Raw genomic sequence first — 23,203 nt, forward strand, 5'->3', positions numbered from 1 at the left:
AAAAAGTGAGTGAAGAAAATACATCATTGAAAATTAGACTGGAACAAGTAGAAATGAATGACTCAAGGAGAAACCAAGAGGTAGTCAAGCAAAACCAGAGAAATGAAACAATTGAAAAGAATGTCGGCGACTTCCGGCCAAGATGGCGGCATGGAGGCAGACAGCTGCTTGAGCTCCTCGTTTTCTCTCAGAACTTACTTCATGACAAGCCTCTGACTTAATGCTTGACCCAGAAAGAAATCCACAAATTATCACCAAGAGAAGACATCCTTGAAAGTCGCCAGAAAAGGTCTGTGTTTGTTCGGGGGAGGGTCAATCAGACTGGGCGCAGACTGAGGGCAGACAGCCAGAGCAAGACAGGCAGCTCACACAGCTCAGACCGGAGGGGGAGGGGTGTGATCTCTGCCGTTTCTGTGAAAGGGCTTTTGCCCCAGTGTGGATGCTCCGACTTGGCAGCAAGCCAGGAGCGGTGGAGAGGGTGTAAACACCGGAGGTGAAGATTAAAACCCCAGAAAGCCAGCGTCTCTCAGAGCCCGGCCACCCCCAACCCCCACCTGGACTGACTCGGTGCGTTCTCAGAGCCTCAGAGCACAGACTCAGTACAGTCATTGCTGTTCTGTTAGTGGCTCTCTGCTGTCCTACCCCCAGTCTGTAGAGGAAGCCCATTAATACCATCCAGCCCTATCCCCCGCAAAACAGACCAATTGTTTCTCTTGTCAGTTTGTTTTCTTTGATTCCTGCTCCGACAAAATGAACAAAAAATTCAAAAGGGCTCTAACCATTGACAGCTTCTGTGTGGAGAGGGAGCAGACTTCAAATGCTGAGGAGACTAGGAACAGACTGTCCCCAGATGTATCCCCTGGGAGGGATATAAGCTGCTCCTCAATACAAAAGAACCTCATAGAGGAAATCAAAAAGGCTCTCACAAGAGAGCTGGAAGAGAAATGGGAAAAGGAAAGGGAAGCTTGGCAAGAGAGCCTGGAGAAGTCATCTCATGCATTCAAAGACAGAGTGGATAAAGAAATCAAATCATTGAGAAACAAGATTAGTGAGCTGGAAAAGGTAAACAACTCCAAGGAAAACAGGATTAGTGAGCTGGAAAAGGTAAACAACTCCAAGGAAAACAGGATTAGAGAGCTGGAAAAAGAAATCAGCTCTCTAAATAATAAAATGGATGAAATGGAAAAAAATTCCATAGAAGATAAAAACTAAATTGGACAATTACAAAGAGATATAAAAAAAGTGAGTGAAGAAAATACATCATTGAAAATTAGACTGGAACAAGTAGAAATGAATGACTCAAGGAGAAACCAAGAGGGAGTCAAGCAAAACCAGAGAAATGAAACAATTGAAAAGACTGTCAAGTACCTTACCAGAAAGACAACAGACCTGGAAAACAGATCCAGGAGAGACAATTTGAGAATAATCGGACTCCCTGAAAAATGGGAGGAAAAAAAGAGCTTGGACACCATTTTCGAGGAAATTATCAAAGAGAACTGCCCAGACGTTTTGGAAACAGAGGGTAAAATAGACATTGAAAAAATTCATCGATCACCTACTGAAAGGGACCCTAAAATCAAAACGCCAAGAAATATAGTGGCCAAGTTCAAGAACCATCAGACAAAGGAAAAGATATTGGAAGCTGCTAGAAAAAAACAATTCAGATATAGAGGATCCACAATAAGGATAACACAGGATCTAGCAGCGTCCACATTAAAAGAACGCAGGGCCTGGAACATGATATTCCGAAAGGCTAAGGAACTTGGTATGCAGCCAAGAATAACTTACCCAGCAAGAATGAGCATCGTTTTCCAGGGAAGAAGATGGACATTTAACGAAATAAATGAATTCCATCTATTTTTGATGAAAAAACCAGACCTACATAAAAGGTTTGATCTTCAAATACAGAACTCAAGAGACTTCTAAAAAAGGTAAAAAGAAATCTTGAGAACTATACTTCTGTCAAAAAAATATGTAAAGAACATATGTACAATTTGTCTTAGAAACTAGAGGTGGAAAGGAGATTATATCATAAAAAAGTATAAAGTGGTGGTACTACATCTCATGAAGAGGCAAAGGTAACCTATTATATCTGAGAGAAAGAAAGGAGGGAGATGAACATAGCGTGTATCAATAGACATATTCGATTTATGGTGAAACTTCTTCCACTTCATTGAAAAGTGAAAGGGAAGGAGTAAGCTAAGGGGAAGGGAATACAGTAATTTCGAGGAAAAGGGGTAAAATAAGGGGAGGATCTTTAAGGTGGGGGAGGGATCCTAAAAAGGGAGGGCTGTGAAAAGCAAGTGGTGTTTACCAGTTTAATACTGGATAAGAGGGTAAAAGGGAAGGAAAGGGGAAAAGCATAAGCAGGGGTTAATAGGATGGCAAGCAATATAGAATTAGTCCTTCTAACCATAAATGTGAATGGGGCAAACTGCCTCATAAAGAGGAAGCAGTTAGCAGACTGGATTAAAAGTCAGAATCCTACTATATGTTGTTTACAGGAAACACACCTGAAACAGGATGAGACATTCAAACTAAAAGTAAAAGGGTGGAGCAGAATCTATTATGCTTCAGGCAAAACCAAAAAAGCAGGAGTAGCCATCCTCATCTCAGATCAAGCAAAAACAAAAATTGATCTAATTAAAAGAGATAAGGAAGGGCATTATATCCTGCTAAAGGGAAGCATCAATAGTGAAGCATTATCAATATTAAACATGTATGCACCAAGTGGTGCAGCATCTAAATTCTTAAAAGAGAAATTAAGAGAGCTGCAAGAAGAAATAGATAGCAAAACTATAATAGCGGGAGATCTCAACCTTGCACTCTCAGAATTAGATAAATCAAACCACAAAATAAATAACAAAGAAGTCAAAGAGGTAAATAGAATACTAGAAAAGTTTGATATGATAGATCTTTGGCGAAAGCTAAATGGAGACAGAAAGGAATATACTTTCTTCTCAGCAGTTCATGGAACCTATACAAAAATTGATCATATACTAGGGCATAAAAACCTCAAAATCAAATGCAGTAAGGCAGAAATAGTAAATGCATCCTTTTCAGACCACAATGCAATCAAAATAACATTTAATAAAAAGCCAGGGGAAAATAGACCAAAAAATAATTGGAAACTAAATAATCTTATACTAAAGAATGATTGGGTAAAACAGCAAATCATAGACATAATTCATAACTTCACCCAAGAAAATGACAATAATGAGACATCATACCAAAATGTGTGGGATACAGCCAAAGCAGTAATTAGGGGAAGTTTTATATCTCTACAGGCCTACTTGCATAAAATAGAGAAAGAGAGGGCCAACGAATTGGGTTTACAATTAAAATTGCTAGAAAAGGAACAAATTAAAAACCCTCAGACAAACACAAAACTTGAAATTCAAAAAATAAAAGGTGAGATTAATAAAATTGAAAGTAAAAAAACTATTGAATTAATTAATAAAACTAAGAGTTGGTTTTATGAAAAAACCAACAAAATAGACAAACCCTTAGTAAACCTGATTAAAAAAAGGAAAAAGAAAAAGCAAATTGATAGTCTTGAAAATGAAAAGGGTGAACTCACCACTAATGAAGAGGAAATTAGAACAATAGTTAGGAGCTACTTTGCTCAACTTTATGCCGATAAATTCGATAACTTAAATGAAATGGAAGAATACCTTCAAAAATATAGCTTGCCCAGATTAACAGAGGAAGAAGTAAGTAGTCTAAATAGTCCCATCTCAGAAAAAGAAATAGACCAAGCTATTAACCAACTTCCTAAGAAAAAGTCCCCAGGACCAGATGGATTTACAGGTGAATTCTACCAAACATTTAAAGAACAACTAACTCCAATGCTATGTAAACTATTTGAAAAAATAGGGATTGAAGACCTAAACCAGGTAGATCGAAAACTGAGAAAGAAAACTATAGACCAATTTCCTTAATGAATATTGATGCTAAAATCTTAAATAAGATATTAGCAAATAGACTACAGAAAATCATCCCCAGGATAATACACTATGACCAAGTGGGATTTATACCAGGAATGCAGGGCTGGTTTAATATTAGGAAAACTATTAGTATAATTGACCATATTAATAATCAAATTAATAAAAACCATATGATCATCTCAATAGATGCAGAAAAAGCATTTGATAAAATCCAACATCCATTCCTACTAAAAACGCTTGAGAGTATAGGAATAAATGGACTATTCCTTAAAATAATAAGGAGCATATATATAAAACCTTCAGTAAACATCATATGTAATGGTGATAAACTAGAACCTTTCCCTGTAAGATCAGGAGTGAAACAAGGTTGCCCACTATCACCATTACTATTCAATATAGTACTAGAAACTCTAGCCTCGGCAATAAGAGCCGAGAAAGAGATTCAAGGAATTAGAGTAGGAAATGAAGAAATCAAATTGTCACTTTTCGCAGATGACATGATGGTATACCTAGAGAACCCCAAAGACTCTGCTAAAAAGCTATTAGAAATAATTCAGAATTTTAGCAAAGTCCCAGCATACAAAATAAATCCACATAAATCCTCAGGATTTTTATACATTACCAACACAATCCAACAGCAAGAGATACAAAGAGAAATTCCATTCAAAATAACAGTCGATAGTATAAAATATTTGGGAATATATCTACCAAAGGAGAGTCAGGAATTATATGAGCAAAATTACAAAAAACTTGCCACAAAAATAAAGTCAGATTTAAATAATTGGAAAGACATTCAGTGTTCTTGGATAGGCCGAGCGAATATAATAAAGATGACAATACTCCCCAAACTAATCTATTTATTTAGTGCTATACCAATCAGACTCCCAAGAAACTATTTCAATGACTTAGAAAAAATAACAACAAAATTCATATGGAAGAATAAAAGGTCGAGAATTGCAAGGGAACTAATGAAAAAAAAGTCAGAGGAAGGTGGTCTAAGTGTACCTGATTTAAAGCTATATTATAAAGCAACAGTCACCAAAACCATTTGGTATTGGCTAAGAAATAGACTGGTTGATCAGTGGCATAGGTTAGGTTCACAGGGCAAGATAGTGAATAAAAATAGCAATCTAATCTTTGACAAACCCAAAGATCCCACATTTTGGGATAAGAATTCATTATTTGACAAAAACTGCTGGGAAAACTGGAAATTAGTATGGCAGAAACTAGGCATGGACCCACATTTAACACCACATACTAAGATTAGATCAAAATGGGTCCAAGATTTAGGCATAAAGAACGAAATCATAAATAAATTGGAGGAACATGGGATGGTTTACCTCTCAGACTTGTGGAGGAGGAAGGAGTTTGTGTCCAAGGGAGAACTAGAGACCATTATTGATCACAAAATAGAACATTTTGATTACACCAAATTAAAAAGTTTCTGCACAAACAAAACTAATGCAAACAAGATTAGAAGGGAAGTAACAAATTGGGAAAACATTTTTACAGTTAAAGGTTCTGATAAAGGCCTCATCTCCAAAATATACAGAGAATTGACTTTAATTTATAAGAAATCAAGCCATTCTCCAATTGATAAATGGTCAAAGGATATGAACAGACAATTTTCAGATGATGAAATTAAAACTATTTCCACTCATATGAAAGAGTGTTCCAAATCACTATTGATCAGAGAAATGCAAATTAAGACAACTCTGAGGTATCATTACACACCTGTCAGATTGGCTAAGATGACAGGAACAAATAACGATGAATGTTGGAGGGGCTGTGGGAAAACTGGGACACTGATGCATTGTTGGTGGAGTTGTGAAAGAATCCAACCATTCTGGAGAGTAATCTGGAATTATACCCAAAAAGTTATCAAAATGTGCATACCCTTTGACCCAGCCATACTACTACTGGGCTTATACCCCAAGGAACTACTAAAGAAGGGAAAGGGACCTGTATGTGCCAAAATGTTTGTGGCAGCCCTTTTCATAGTGGCTAGAAGCTGGAAGATGAATGGATGTCCATCAATTGGAGAATGGTTGGGTAAACTATGGTATATGAATGTTATGGAATATTATTGTTCTATAAGAAATGACCAACGGGAGAAATACAGAGAGGCTTGGAGAGACTTACATCAACTGATGCTGAGTGAAACGAGCAGAACCAGAAGATCATTATACACTTCAGCAATGATATTGTACGAGGATGTATGCTGATAGAAGTGGATTTCTTCAACATAGAGAAGAGCTAATCCAATTCCAATTGATTAATGATGGACAGAACCAGCTACATCCAGAAAAGGAACACTGGGAAATGAATGTAAACTGTTATTTTTACCTTCTGAATCCAATTCTTCCTGTGCAACAAAAAATTCGGTTCTACACACATATATTGTATCTAGAATATACTGTAATATATTTAACATATATAAGACTGCTTGCCATCTGGGGGAGGGCGTTGGGGGAGGAAGGGAAAAAATCTGAATAGAAGTAAGTGCAAGGGATAATGTTGTAAAAAATTACCCATGCATATGTACTGTCAAAAAAATGTTATAATTATAAAATAAAATTTAAAAAAAGGTGATGGAGAAAATGCAAATTAAATTTTAAAATTTTCTATATTCCCACCCACAGAGATCCAGTTGTTACATGTTTACCAAAATAGCATAGCTCATATCCTTTATACTATATTCATTCTTTCTCACATGAAATATATATAAGTGCTCTAGAAGCCCAGAATTGTTTAGTGAAGGAATTTGTTACCACAGCATAATACAGTATAATAGAGCACTCAGTATTGTTAATCATACATATTTCAAACCCTATACTTTACCTACATTTCTTACTGTTTTTCCAAATATTGAATCATTTCCCCATGGTTTTATAGAGAGTATGAACTCTTCTGTTTATCTTGGCATTTTTGTATTTCTTACACTAGTACAGTACCAGAATTTTAAGAAATATTTGTTGACTTACTCATTAAATGTGCTTTTCAAATAAACATTTTAATTGAAATTTTAGTATGTCAGTATATGTGATTAATCCCTTCATATTTGTGGTTTTTTTTTTTTTTTGGTTTGTTTGTTTTGCATGTGTTTTCCAGTTATTGAATGAAGAAGTACTGAGTCATAGTAGCTTGCTAGAGACAATTGAGGTAAAGGGTGCTGGAATGACTGAACACTACGTGACACAATTAGAACTTCAGGATCTCCAAGAACGGTACAAAGCCATCAAAGACAGGACCAAGGTACTGTCCATTGCAATCCACAGCAATCCTGCAGAAGGAAGCATTAATTAGAACTTTTTATCTTTACAAATAAATGTTACTTTGTTTTTACTAGTGCTTAAACTGTTAGAAGCCAATTTAATATTAAATATTTTCATTACAATTAGGTAAACTAAATACTTTATCAGCTACATTAAGGTAAAATGCCTAAATTATAATATTATAGATTTGAAGATGATATGGCCCTTGCGGGTCCCCTAATTCAATAAAATATCTTTTTTGGTGAGGAAACTGAGGCTCAGAATGTATCCAAAGACACACATTAGTAAATGATGGCCTTAATAATTAAACCCAGCTCCTCTGACTCCAGGGCTAATACTCTTAATTGAACTATAATATGATAATATAAACGTAATATAACGTAAAATAAAAATGGCCATAAACAACCAATTAGATAAATTCATGAAATGAAGAGAGGTCTTGCTGTCATAATGCTTCATCAAGGTTATAATAATTGTGAAAATATTTATTCTAGTGCTTCTCCACAAAGATAGCGATGTTTAATACCTAATCATGGTCATTTCTTGACTGTCCATGGTCATTTATTGATATTGACACCAGAAGAAAAGGCCTGTCAGTTCCTACCCAATTATGAAGTGGATTTGAATAAGATCTTAATAATGAACTGGTCAAGTGTCTGGTGGGATCAGATCAAATTCAGAAAGGCTCATTACCAAGTTGAATAGAGAGTGATGAACTTTTGAAAGACCAATTTTAAAGTTCATCAACTAGTTGAGAACTGTGTTAGTATAATGAGTAACCATTATGAAGGATTAAAAGATCCTTGAAATTTTGTAGTGATTTTTAAATTGAGCTTTCTACAGTAAATGATAAAAGTCTTAAACATTTGTCATTCTCAAAGCATGATTCTCAGGCAACAGCAAAAAGATTTCACTAATAAAAGTGCTGTTTTGGCGAGGGTAAATTAGTTAAATGAGCCTCTGCATTTTGATTGAGAGTAGTGACAAATTTTATGGTTCTTTAGGAAAATAAATTGACTGCTGAGTCAAATTTCAGATTAAGCTTGGATAAAATAAATTAACTTAAAAAACTGCCAAGACTGCTAATAATAGTGGATCATTTTTTCATAAACTAATTTTTTCCTAATGAGTTCAAGGCTCAGATTTACCTGAATTATCTGATTTCATAATGATTCTTTAAATGAAAACTTTATTGACATTTCAGACCAAAGGGATGTTTCTTAAAGCATGAAAAAACTGAATCTTGAAAGGATTCAAAGAAACAAGAATTGATTTAGTTCTTTCTGGCCCATGTTGATTAGTAATTTTACCACCACCACCACCACCATCATCAGTATCATTTATTTATATATTACTTTAATGTTTGCAAAATATTTTATATTCTATATCTCATTTGATCCTCACAACATTCCTGGGAAATAGATGCAATTATTATCCTCATTTTATGGCTGAGGAAACTAAGGAAAACAGAGAGGTTAAATGACTCGACCAAAGTCATATAACTGTTAGTGTGAGCTCAGATTATGAACTCAGATCTTCATGATTCCAAGTTTAATACTATATACAGTGTACCACCTAGCTGCCTTTGACCAATGAAGGAGGAAGAACAAAAGATAATTCCAATAAAGGAAACCTGTATTTTTAATAATTAGAAATTGAGTAATCAATAATTGCTGTGAACAATGAATTTTTGTATATTCCATACAAACTAATGTTCAAGATTTCTTGCTCCTTTGATTCCTTTTAAGACTTAATTTTTTCATGCATTAAGAAACAATCCTTTTGTCTGAAATGTCAATAAAATTTTCATTTAAAGAATCATTATGAAGTAAGATAATTCAGGCAAATCTGAGCCTTGAAGACAATTTAGCTCATTAGGAAAAAAATTAATTTATGAAAAAATGTTCTTCTAAATTGGCTTCAAAATTGGATTTGGCCCAATACAAATCAGTCTTGTCTATCATTAAATATAGACTTGTCCCATCATCCTTATCACCTTGCCAGCAGATTTTCTACTTAAGGTAACTAGGCACTGAAGGAAGCATTCATTTGTTTTGTGGATTTGCTGATATAGTTGTGCGATATGACAGAGAGATAATCTTTACTTTTTAACTTACATTGTGTTGTGTCCTTAGTGGAGACAACACACTCATATTTACTATCCAAAAAGTTTTTGTGAAGTTTTAAGGTTAAAGTAGATAAATAACCTAAAAGTCTAGGTGTAGTGTGCTCTAAAATTTCTAGCATTTATTGTATAGGGTATTTACAAAACACATAAAATATAACTCGGGGGGGAAAAAGCACTAGGAGAGGCTAACAGAATTAGGAAATATTGTAGATAGAATAAAACTTGAAATAAGTCCTAAGTAAAGCCAGAAATTCTAGGAAGTAGAGGTAACAAAGGAATATGTCTCAAAAGTAGGCAACTAGGAATGAGAAGACAGAGATTAGGGATGGAATTGGACAGAGATTAGGGATGGAGTTGGGCAGAAATAATCAGCTGCACATATACTTAAAATCAGATAATAGGACACTACATTTTTTACTAGGGAATTAATGCTGCATTTTAAAACACGTAACATAAAGGTGATTTTTTTTATTATTACTAATAGGAGGCAGTAGCCAAGTGTGAGAGGCTTGTTCGTCTTCATCAAGAATATCAAAGAGATCTCAAGGCTTTTGAAGTTTGGTTGCAAAGAGAACAAGAAAAATTAGACCACTTTTCACTTCTTGAAGGTGATGCTAAGACTCATGAGACAACATTACATGGCTTGCAGGTAAAGTCAATTTAATTTTAAAACTATTTTTGTAATTATTGGAAATAAGAGTTATGTGATATATCTATTTAATCCTAAACATAAGTAATGCAATACAAATCTTTATTTCACAAATTAAAAAATTCTATTCTATTTTCATAGCACTACAAAGTTTATAAATGTATATAAACATATATATGCATGTTTATACTTATATATAAACCTTATGAAATCCCTGGGAGGTAGTTATAATGAGTATCATTATCCAAATTTTATGTATAATGAAACTGAGACACAGAGATTTTTTTTTTCCCCTGAGGCAATTGGGGTTAAGTGACTTGCCCAGGATCACACAGTTAGGAAGTGTGAAATGTCTGAGACCAGATTTAAACTCAGGTCCTCCTGACTTCATGGCTGATACTCTATTCATTGTACCACCTAGCTGCCCCGAGATACAGAGATTAATCACCCTGTTCATGGTCACACAGATAGTGTGTCAGAGTCAAGATATAACTCTGGTTTCCCTGATTTCAAGATCTCATACTCTGTCCACTATTTAATGTTGCCTAAGGAAGCATCATAAGTTACTAGAAAGAAAATAGGGTTAAAAATCTACCCTTAGACTAATTATTAATATTTTTGTAACTTTAAACATGTGATCTACCTTCTGTATATCTGTTTCTATATCTGTCAAATGAGGGTCCTTCATAATCTTTGTTTGACTCAACTTGCGATTTCTTCTGCAAAGAAATTACCTGGTAAGGAACCTACCTACCAATTGATACCTTCTCTGAAACTTACATTCTTTAACAGGTGCCTAGAAGTGTTGTTGAGTTAAGTAACCTGTCCAAAGTGTATGTCAGAGGCAGGATTTGAACTCAGATTATCATACTATATACTACATCATACTATCATATTACAGCATGAAAAATTCCATATAAATTAATATGAGATGGTGTTATTATTCTTGTTAATAAAAGGCAATATGTTAGAATTTTCAGTGTCTTATTAAATGCTCTAATGCTCTATGGTCTAAACATTTGGGGATATTAATGCAGCTATGTTATATAGAATTATAAATTTCTTTTTTACTGACTTTTATTTCTCTTAATAATAATCCATATTATTCTTGCTGTCAGGCATTTATAGCAAAGAAAAGTGGAATGTCCCAGGCTTATGTTAGAAATTTATCCAACAATTAACTTGTGAGTTCCAAATTTTTCTTGTTTTTAAGCCAAATTATTTGAAAATATCCAGTAGTCACTCAAGTATCAAATTGCAATATATTCAGAATATAGTTCATAACCAAAGGACTTAGGTTTAAATTCAATTAATTTTTAATTATCTAACAGTTAATGATAATAGTCATTTATGATATATATATATATAGAGAGAGAGAGAGAAAGAGAGAGAGAGAGAAAGAGAGAGAGAGAGAGAGAGAGAGAGAGAGAGATACACATATATACATACATACATATATATTACATATAATGTGTGGTAAATATCTTATGCTTGTGCTTAGCATATGTTCTTTTGATCAAGTCTACTGAAAAGTTTTCAAAAAATGAAATAGTGATTATAAAAGGGACAATCTAAATTTACTTTGTATGAGTTTGAATTCTGAACCTCATTCTAAGCCTAACCAACTAGTCCTGTGTTTGTGTGTTTGTAGGTATGTAGTCTGTTTTAGAGGTTTTTATTATGAACTTTGCCTTCTATTCAGTATCTTATTACCAAATATTTCTAGGGAATATTATGCAATGATGTTGAGCTGTACCCAAATTTCATTATCCTCATTTGATTATGAATACTGTAATGTTTATAGTAAACATAATCTTTATCAAAAGAAGCCTGACCACAACATCTCATAAAAATTATCTCCCAACTAAAGAGAGGTTGCAATATTGATCGTAGAGTATGTATGCCTTTGCAATTACAGGCTCTTAGAAGTATTTAAAGTATTTTTTTCCTTTCTCAAATATTTCTTAAATTTCTATTTCATCCAAGACACCGTGCTAGGTTCTAGGGATACAAATATATTTTTTAAATGTTTCTTCCTCAGGTAGTTTGTATTATATTGGGATGGTTTGTTTTATAAAGAATTCAATATTTAATTAAATGTGACAAACATTTATTAAATGCTTATTATGTCTCAAGCACCGTGTTAAGTACTAGAGATAAAATAAGAAAGATAGCTTTGCTCTAAAGACATTTACAATCTTATGAGTGAAAACAATGCACAAATAGAAACTGAAAATGGAGGTGAGAGAGTGAACACCATAGAGTTCGTACAAGGGAGTATCTTGTTCCATAGAATTCAAATGAAGCAAAGTTACTGATGGGAAATGGAGAGAGAGCTTGGGAAGTGCAAATTCTACCTTTATAAAACAAAGTTTTGGAAGTTGTTCCATTCACCATCTCTCCAGTCAGAGAGGAGAGGAGGCTGAAGGACTTGAGAAGGTATTGAGTATCCAAGACTGAGACAGTATAATGTGATTCGGGAGCCACCTGTAGCTGCTGGAAGTCTAACTCAGACTTGCAGAATGGATCTCTTCATGTGAAAGGATGATGATGATACATAAAGACTGATAGGCAGTTGCTGTTCTCTGACCTCTCTCTTCTTCCCTCTTGCCTCCAATTTATTTCATTCCCAGTTCACAAAGAACATCTGTGTCAAAGGCTGCTTTGCAGCTCCTTCAAGTGTTATGATTCATAGCTGTAGAGACTCTCAAAGAATTGACTTGCCCTTTCACCTAAGCCTGGTTCTTAACAATTCCCCGTTTTTTATTTTGAGACTGTGATTATTTTTCCCCTACAGCATTAGCTGTTATCTAAGTCCACATGTTAAGATATCTGAGTCCATATTCTAGGAAGTGCAAATAGCATTATAGCAGGTGTTGAAGCTTGTGATATGTTATGGAGGCAAACTTTCAAACAGAAAAGAGGACTATAATTAGAACAGTCATTTTTCATAAGTCTCTCATCAGTCTTCTGGCTTGGCCTTTGATGTGTTGGCCCATTTAATTACACCAACTAAAAAAGTCTTACCAGGTATCTTCTCCCTTTCCTTCCCCATGGGTTACCAAAGGAACTCTGGGAGGATCTTACTTACAAACAGTTCTCAAGCACTGCTGCTTCTTTGTTTCTTGTGTTTCTTGTCCCACATTCCAGCGCCATATGTTATGATATCTGCCAGTGGCTGCTGGAAGTCTAACTCATACCTGTAGAATGGATCTTTTCATGTGAGAGAATGATGATGATACAATGAGACTGAGAAGCAATTGCATTGTCTGACTTCTCTCCTCTTCCCTCTTGCCTCCAATTTATTTCATTCTCAATCCACAAGGAACATCTGCATTAAAGGCTGCTTTGCAACTCCTTCAAGTTTATGATTCACAGCTATGGAGGGTCTCGGAGAATTGACCTGCCCCTTTACCAAAGGCATGGTTTTTAATAGTATTAGGATGAGACAGATTGCAAAGTGAAAGTAGCAATGAATAAGTAAGGAATGCTAAAATGTCTACAGCCTGGTATTTCCAGGCTGTAACTCAATATATTTCACATAGAATAAGAACAATGTCCACTCTGTTTAAAACAACACAAAGTCTCTGGGTATTTCTGTTTGTTCAAACTTCAAAAGAGAAGCCATTGAGATGAATATTCTCTTTACTAATATAAATGGCAGCTCAGCCATGCCTCCCCTGCTTCTGTAGTTTGTATTATATTGGGATGGTTTGTTTTATAAAGAATTCAATATTTAATTAAATGTGACAAACATTTATTAAATGCTTATTATGTCTCAAGCACCGTGTTAAGTACTAGAGATAAAATAAGAAAGATAGCTTTGCTCTAAAGACATTTACAATCTTATGAGTGAAAACGATGCACAAATAGAAACTGAAAATGGAGGTGAGAGAGTGAACACCATAGAGTTTTGTCCATGGCCTCCCAATCTTGCTGATTATTTATTAGGTACCTACTATGTGCCAGGTACTGTGATAAATTCCTGGATTGTAAGTATAGTGCAAAGAATGACATAATTCCTATTCAAAATAAGTTATATTTTAATAAGAGAAATGAATGTATATGTATGTGTGTATGTATATATGTATATTCAAAGATACAAAGGTATATAAGGTAATTAAGTGCAAGGTAGTTTGGGAAGGAAGACACTCAGAATGAAAATCATCGTGAAATCTTGTAGCCTATTAAACTTTACTCAGTTGTGTAATAGTTAAATGCCAACTTGCTAAAGTTGCAATACTCTTATCACATATTGTATAGATGGGAAAGAAAACATATTAATCAATAGTTATTGATGTTATTTTACTCATCTTTTATTAGAAGACAAGGTACAAAATATCTTTTCACACCTTCAGTATCTTTTTCTCTTAAAAGATACCATGAAAGTTCCTAAACACTTTGTATATAGTTGGTCTAATAACAGCTGCCTTCATATTTCTTTTTTTCAGCACCTATTTCCTATTTCCTTTTGAAACATTCCACTCCCCTTGTTAGTGAAAACATTTTGTTATAAAATTTTTTTTAATTGTTTCTATCTATTGTCTATTGTCCTTTTTCATCTTGGAACTGGAAATGATTTTGCTTATCACAGACTTTTTGAGTACATGACCAAAAAGATCAGCTATTATATCATCTCTGATAAGGGACCGTTCAGGTTTTTTATAAAGATCTTAAAGGAAAGTGGGATATAGCACTTCCTGAATATGCCCATTATATTTTGGAGTAGTTTTAATTACTGAAAAGTTGTTTTATTTTTTTACATCAAATTTACATTTGTTTCTTTGCTTACTAATGTGTTCTCTTGCCACAAATAAAACAAGTCTAATCCTATATGATAGCCCTTCAAATATTTGCTCCTAGCATTAATATCCTTTTCTTTTACTCTTCTTTTCTCCTAGTAAAACATCATTTCTTCCTGGAGTCAAATTTTAAACTGTGTCCTTTACTCCCTATTTCTACTTGATGTTTTATGAAGCTTATATAGTATCTCACCATCTTTCTCCATAGGATTTTACAAATGAGTTTATATTGTAAACTGTCATTGCCCTGGCCTGCTATATTTTTCTTTACAGAAGGAAGATCAAGTATTAGTTAACTAAGATGGTTTTTAGTTTCTTTTGATCTCCATATCATGGCAATTGATTTTTACTTGTTAATCTCATTGATTAAACTTCTATACAAAATTTTTTATAATTAGTGTCCAATGTCCTCCTTCCCAATTCCTGCTTTATTAAATTAATAATTCACTTAAATATAATGTAATTTTAATTATACAATATTTTCTCATTTTTAATTTTTTTGTAGTAATTTTAATCTTTAGGCAGCAAATTGGTCATACATCTATACACAGTTAAGTGATCCAGGAATGAATTTAGTGATGGGTCATTTAGTGTGGTGGCTCAGTGGATAAAGGATAGCCTGAAGTCAAGAAGGTTTATCTTTGTGTGTTCAAATCTGGCCTTCACTATTTATCAGCCATGTGATCCTGGGCAAATTACTTAACCCTATTTGCCCCAGTCTTTTTTTTTTTTTTTTTTTTTTTTTAACTGTGACATGAACTGGAGAAGGAAATGCAAGCTACTCTAATATCTTTGCCAAAAAAACCCCAAATGGCTTCTTGAAGAGCTAAACATACTGAAAACAAATGAAAAACGAGTCATTTCCTAGCTTTTACAATACCTTCAATTTCATTATTTTTTGATATTATTTTGTGTTCGCTATATCACTTTCTGAATTTTTTCTCAAAAGATGTACTCATGATCTTTCAGTGTGAGTCTTCTGTGTAATCAGATGATGTGTGTAAAGTGCTTTAAACGCTTTAAAGTAAATCATATTAGCAAGCTTATAGGGATCATAGATCTGGAACTAGGTGGAATCTCAGGAATCATCTAGTCTAACACTTGCATTTTTACAAATGAGGAAACTGACTCAAGAAAATTAAAAGACTTGCCTAAGATGGCCTAGGGTAAGAAAGAGATGACATTTAAATCTTTTGAACCAATATTCAAACTTAGGGGTTTTGGCTTTAGTTTACACTTATTAGTCTGTTTCACCATGAAGTGATATAGTTAGGCAAAATAGTTTAATTCCTATGCCTCTGACTAGTCTGTGTGTTTCATAACCTTCCAGCCAACTCTCTGTGACTGCAATATTCTTTGAACTGTCAACAGCCAATGAATTTTCCTTTGGGAGCCAAGCAGAGTGATTTGTTCACACAAACACACACGCGCGCGCGCACACACACACACACACACACCAGATATTATAGTAAAAAAAAAATGACTTGTGTTGTTTGTCCTTTATTCTTAAAAAGGACCAATGACATCAGGAAGGTTATGTCTCTTGACTTGTAAGTGAATTGAATTTAAGTGAGGCAAAGCCTTGAAAAGTTAGCATTCTCACTGTTCAGCAGTTTCAACTGAGTTCAGTAGCAAGACATAGTTTAGGATATCTGAAGATGACCTTAAATGTAGTGGGAGACCTTCTTAACCTTAAGGTTTTTCCCATGTCTCAGTTAGTCTGAGGCAATACCCATTCCATGATTTAAGGCTACATAAGAAATGAGGCAAAAGATGACTTAGTTTGTCTACTTAAAAAAATAAAAATAAATTGGAAGGGGAAGATCTGCGTTTCTCTTTAGAATAAAAATAATTGTCTTTTATACTTTCAGCCATCATCAAAACCCAAACAATGACCAAATAAGACTTGCACTGGGACCTATTATTATTCAGTCAGTGAAAGTCAGAATAATTGGGTTTAAGGCATAGTTACAGAGTTCCATATGAATCCCAACAGGCTTATGAAAGCTTGGTTTTCTAGTGCTATATATCAGGAAATCATAAATAAAATTATATGGTACAAAAGAGTTACTTGTATGTTTTTTTTTTTAAATAAAATAAATAAGTAGGAAAGAAGGGAGAAAATTGAGCCCACACACCCCAAGATAACTTGTGAGGTCAGTGATCAAAATTTCTATTTCATTGGGCAGAGCACCTACACAGAGAGAGAAGAGGGACAGAAGGAAGGAAGGAAGAAAGGAGGAAGGGAAGGGAGAGAAGGGAAAGAAGGAGGGAGGGAGAAATGGAAAGAAGAGAGGGAGGGAGGAAGGAAGGATGGACTCTAATAAATACTTTATGATCCTTACCCAGAATAAGAGATTTAATGAGAGCTGTTCTTTATTTATATGTTGTGTTTAGATATGTTTCCTGGAATTCCAATTCTAGAAGTGAAGTAGAATTTTCATTTTCAAAGAGAAAGTAATATGTTCTATGTATATATATATTTTTTTCTTTAATATAAAGTAATATTGTATTTTTGTCAGTATATATTTTGTTTAATATAAAGTAATTTTATGTATTTTGCACATATGGATTTTCTTTCAAATAAAGTAATATAACATTGTACTTGAAAGGACAATCTACATTTATAACTTGTTAGCTTTAGAAATTTTCCTTTAAATGACTAGGTAGCACTAATATCATCAATTGTCTTTTTACATTACCATGGTGAATTGAATGAATGTCTAATGAGAAGACAGCCAGAGGCAGTTGTCATGTGTGAGATATGATTACCTGCACTCACATCAAAAATGAATGAGTTGTAACAGCCATTCACATTCCCTTGCAGGAGTTACAGATACATTGTGCAGAGGGGCAGGCATTACTGAATGCAGTACTGCATATTAGAGAGGAAGTGATACCTTGGGGCATACCACAGGTTGAGGATCGTGTTTTAGAGTCCTTAAGACAGGACTGGCAGACATATCAACAAAAGCTATCAGAGACTCGAACCCAAATCAACAGCATAGTGAACAAACTGAGGCTGATGGAGCAAAAGTTTCAACAAGTTGATGACTGGCTGAAGACCTTGGAAGATAAAGTTAATGTTAGGACTGGACGCCAATCTAACCGAGCAGTAAAGGAGATGCAGCTACACCAAATGAAGGTACTAAAAAGTTATTTAAGATTACTCCCAATAAATTGTGTATATCTGGTAGAACAATGCTACTCTAGTTTTAATAAAATATTTGGTAATTTTTTTTTAAACCATCATACATTTTGCAAAACCTATTTCTTTATATAAAATAATTTTAAAATTATGTTTATTATTCAAGTAATAAGCATTTTATTAATTTATTTCTCCCACTACCCTACTGAGAAAAAATTTAAAAAACAATATAAAGATGCATTAATGATATTTGGGAATTAGTTGTTATTGTGGTGCATATTATTCCTATTTCTAATATAAATTATAAAAATATAGGTGAATGCAGAGCACCTTGCCATTGTTCCATTGTTTTGATAAAATTTTCTTCTGAGAATTTTAATTCATTTTCAGAGTTATGTTTTAGAATGTTTCCTAAGTCACAACTAAAATTAACTTTTAGATGAATGAAGTTTTTCCTAATCTCTCTTAATTCTCATGTCTTTCCCCTATTATTTTCTATATGGTTTGTTTTGTTTAAATATCCTTTTTCTCATTTGACTATAAATTCCTTGAGGACCGGTCTTTTTTTGTAGTCACAGAACCTAACATGTAGAAGTGTTGATTGAGTAAGCAGACATTTAATATATTTTGTATTTAGAAGACATTCATTTCATTCTAGAATTCTTGACATTATCCCATTCTTTCTCTCTGTGTTCAAACAAATTCAGAAATGGCATGAAGAGATCTCAACATACAAAGATGAAGTTGAGGAAGTTGGAGCTCGAGCTCAGGAAATACTGGAAGAGACTCAAGTTAGCAGCAGAATGGGATATCAAGCAACACAATTAACCTCTCGATATCAGGCTCTTCTTCTTCATGTGCTGGTGAGTAGAACATCTTTATGATAAATTTTTTTTTTGTAATCTGCCAGTGGGAAGCATTCATTATTCATTGAAGAGGGGATAGACTTTTTTAGCTGTCATAAAATTATGACTCAAGATACTGTTTTCCAACAAAAGTCACCTCATTTAATATTTCTTTTCTTTTCTTTTTTTTTTTTTTTTAAGGAGCAAATCAAGTTTCTAGAGGAAGAGATTCAGAGTTTAGATGAATCAGATTTATCTTTCAATACTTATACTGATTGGTATGGGTCTATTCATAAGAACTTCAAGAATATAGCTACTGAAACAAATAAAGTGGATAAAATCATAATGCAGAAGAAAATGAAGACATTAGAGGTAGGTAGGCTAAAAATGCAACTACACAAGAAAATTTCCTTATTTGAGCTACCCCCCATTTCTGGGTTTCTTTGAGTTTCTTCAATATTTCTGAATATTTCCTTCCTCTTTAGCACTTACTGTTCATATATCATTTCCTTTGTCTATTTTACCTTTCCTCTTATATTACAAGCTCATCAGAAATGGAAGGATCACATCTTTGTTTTTTTATAATTTCCCCAACATATCTATATTCTGTAGATGTTCAATGTGTTTTATTTTTTCTTTTTGTAATTTATCTATGTACATATTTTGTACCCTTTGAAAAAAAATTCCAGGATTTTTTCTGTTATTTTCATCTTATATCCTCATAGCTCATAATGGTAGTTGAATTTGAGAACACAATAAACCCGAACTTATGGAATAGTAGTAGGACATTGGTCTGCCATTTTTCTAGAACTTGGAAGTGAGTATCAAATCTGGGGCTTATTATTCTACATTTGTTTAATCTTCTCATGTTTATGATATTCTTGACTAAGGGCCAGATAGATTAACATTGAAAGTTTTAGTGGTAAAATTTTTATACCTTGAATATATGACATGTCATCAGTCAAAAAGCATTTATTAAGCACTTATGATGTACTAGATACTGGAAAAACAAATACAAACAAAGAAAAACAGTCTCTGCCCTCAAGAAATTTACATTTCAATGAAGGAAGGCAACTTATAAAAGAAAGATGGGTAGAGCAAAGAAAGGTACACGGGGGCACACATGGTACAAGAAGTCCAGAGTAGCAAGGAAGTTTTGGGAAAAGCCATAGAATCAGAGGAAGAGATTTCAGAAGTGGAGGATATTTCCATTGCAAGAATTCTAGGATGGATTGAGGCTTCCTGCCTTAAAGTCCTAGTGTGATACTTTGGGGATATTGTTAGAGGTAGGAGAAACCTTGAGTTTCTGGTTAAGTTAAAAAAAATTTTGGCCAATTATACTAAGCTTTTTTGAAAAACCATAATAAAGTTCTATCTCTTTGGGCTTCAGTTTCCTCATCCATAACATGATAAAGTTAGTCTAGATGACCTCTAAAATCTCTCTACCTCTAAGTCTATGATTCCGTGATCCCTATACTCCTAGTATAGGAAAAGATATGCTATTTGCTTTTAGGAATTATAGGTCAAATCTAGGTACAATAAACAAAAAGGAGGATGGCTACAATTGTTCAATATAGGTGAACCAAGCATAAGTCTTGAAGCTTAAAAGACCTTGCTTTATACAGACTTTCATTGAAATAGTATTTGTTCTTCTGAGGCTCATTTTGTATTTTCATTTGCTATCTTTTTCAGTCTTTGCTGAATGATGTGGAGAAGGGTCACAGCTTGCTGAAAGCAGCCAGGGAGAAAGGTGAGAAAGCAATTCAGTACCTGGAGGGCAGTGAAGCTGAAATCCTAAGGAAAGAGATCAATGATCACGTGGAACAATTGGAAGAGCTGGCAAGCAATGTCAGAAAGGAACACAGGACACTAGAGAAATGTCTGCATTTGGCCAAAGAATTTACAGATAAATATAAAGTAAAAACTCAGTGGATAGCAGAATACCAGGCAGTCCTTCACAGTCCTGAAGACCCCAAAATGGAATTGTATGAGAAAAAAGCCCAGTTGTCTAAATTCAAGGTAATGAATTCCATATTATTTTATTACTCCTAGTAAATACATTCAACCTGTATACATTTGAGCTTCTTAATGCATGTATGTTTTGGGCAGTGGAGATAAGAGAGGGAGGAAGAGCAACACAGTAAGAAATGTGAGATAATTATGACAATAGTAGGTAATGATAAGACCGAGGAGAGAATAATTAAATAGAGTGGTCAAGTGTGTGAAGTATTGGAAAAAAAGTAAAAAAAGAAAAAAAGTAAAAAAAAGAAAAAAAAGACTTTAAAAAGTCTTGGTATAATGGAACAAGATTAGCTTTTTATTTTTTCAAATACAAGCAAAGATAATTTTTGACATTCCCCTTTGCCAAACCTTGTAAGCAACATTGGATTTGAAGTCAGAGGACCTGAGTTTAAATCCCAGTTCTGTTATTTATTAACTGTGAATCTGGGACAAGTTTTTTTTTTTGTTTTGTTTTGTTTTTTAAATCCATCTGGGTCTCAATTTCCTCCTCTGTAAAATGAAGTGGCTTAATTGGATGATCTCTGAGATTCCTTTGGTCAAGAGCTCTTAACTTGGTGTCCATGAGCTATTTTTTTTTTTCTTTACAACTACATTTCAGCAAAATTGGCTATTTTTATTCTGTACATTTAAAAAGCATTATTCTAGGACAGGGCCAATAGACTTCCATAACCAGACTGCCAAAAGAGTCCATGACACAGAGAAAATTACATACTCCTGCCTTAGAGGATAGTCTCTTTTTTTTTTTTAAATATTTTTAATATACATTGTTTTATGAATTATTTTGAGAGAAAAGGAGAAAAAGCATGGGAGAGATTAAAAAAAACAGGAAAAAGAAGTGAACATAGCATGTGATGATTTATATTCAGTCTCAATTATTTTTCTGGATGCAGATGACATTTTCTATCTAAAGTCTATTGGGATTCCTTTGGATCACTGAATTACTTGAGAAGAATCAAGTCTTTCATAGTTGATCAATGCACATTCTTGCTGTTATTGTATACAATGAATTCCTAGTTCTGATTATTTCTCTCAGCATCAGTTCATGTAAATCTTTCCAAGTCTTTCTATAATCAGTTTGTTCATCATATTCCATTACCTTCATGTACCACAACTTGTTCAACCGTTCCTTTTTTTTTTTTTCCTGAGGTTGTGATTAAGTGACTTGCCCAGGGTCACACAGCTAGGGAGTGTTAAATGTCTGAGAACAGATTTGAACTCGGGTCCTCCTGAATTCAAGGCTGGTGCTCTATCCACTGCACCACCTAGCTGCCCGAGACCTTGTTCAGCCATTCCTGATGGGCATCCATTCCTTTTCCAATTATTTAGTACCACAAAAAGAGCTGCTACAAACATTTTTGCACATGGGGATCCTTTTCCCTCCTTTATTATTTCCTTGGGAGTCAGACCCAGTAATTGCACTGCTAAATCAAAATTTTATAGCCCTTTGGGTAAAATTCCAGATTGCTCTCCAAAATGATTGGATTATTTCACAACTCCACCATCAGTGCATTAATGTTCCAGTTTTCCCATATCCCCTCCAACATTTATCATTAGAGGATAGTCTCTTGCAGATGAATTCATTTCCCTAGTTAGGTTGCTTCAAAGTCAGTAGCCTAATTCATAATTGAAACTTTTCCAGCATTGTGACACCTGTCAGATTTTGTACTAACATATCCCTTAAAAACCCATGCCTACCTCTATGCTATGAGGGATTGGAGTAGGATTTTGTGGGTGACTCTGCACATTGTAGGTGCTTCAGAATTTTATCTTGTACATATATTAGCAGATGTCTAAGAGCTAGAGAAGAGAATGCTAATGGAAAGTCCTAAAGATGCAGGATTGTGTGGGACTAATAACACAGATGGTAGTGTTAGCCTCAGCCAACTATCTTTTCTCTAAAAATAGAGGAAAGGATGAACTAATATAGTCAAGGTCTCAGGCATGGTGGGAAGAGATAAGACAACTCATACTGGAAAAATTCAATTCCATTGAAAGAGGAAATGATATTATTGTCTATGGACAGAGAAGTTGAAGGCACTTCATAAAATTGAAGAGAAAGAAGCAAATGATGATAGCATCTGATTGTTTTGTTGTTGTTGTTGTTTGTTTTGTTTTGTTTAGTTTAATTAAAAATTATAAGTACCTGATTTTTGTTACTTTTATAGGCCCTCAAAGAAATATAAGACTTTCTTTTATAGTGCTTACAGTCTTGTATTGTACAATCATTTTTCTTTCCTTATTGCATTAAGAGTATTCATCAGTTTGAATAGATTAGGAGTTCTTAAATATTTTGTGTCATGGATCTTTTTGAGAATTCTAGTTAAACATATTATCCCTTTCTTTGAATAATGTTATAAAATTCATAAAATAAAATCTGTAGGATTACA

At 34.0% G+C, this 23,203-nt stretch overlaps 1 protein-coding gene across 21 annotated transcripts in view; it reads left to right on the plus strand.

Annotated features, from left to right (window-relative positions):
• The window catches only part of SYNE1 (spectrin repeat containing nuclear envelope protein 1), a 571,419-nt gene that overhangs the window by 324,403 nt on the left and 223,813 nt on the right, over window positions 1-23,203 (plus strand). For all 21 annotated transcript variants that reach the window (XM_074309511.1, XM_074309493.1, XM_074309505.1 and 18 more), the window contains 6 exons: window positions 7,059-7,202; window positions 9,835-9,999; window positions 17,629-17,946; window positions 18,657-18,812; window positions 18,996-19,166; window positions 20,487-20,813. In XM_074309511.1, coding sequence (XP_074165612.1) covers window positions 7,059-7,202; window positions 9,835-9,999; window positions 17,629-17,946; window positions 18,657-18,812; window positions 18,996-19,166; window positions 20,487-20,813 — 1,281 coding nt within the window. The remainder of the gene's footprint in view (window positions 1-7,058; window positions 7,203-9,834; window positions 10,000-17,628; window positions 17,947-18,656; window positions 18,813-18,995; window positions 19,167-20,486; window positions 20,814-23,203) is intronic.

Source organism: Sminthopsis crassicaudata, chromosome 4, assembly GCF_048593235.1.
Source record: "Sminthopsis crassicaudata isolate SCR6 chromosome 4, ASM4859323v1, whole genome shotgun sequence".
NCBI classification, from domain to species: domain Eukaryota; kingdom Metazoa; phylum Chordata; class Mammalia; order Dasyuromorphia; family Dasyuridae; genus Sminthopsis; species Sminthopsis crassicaudata.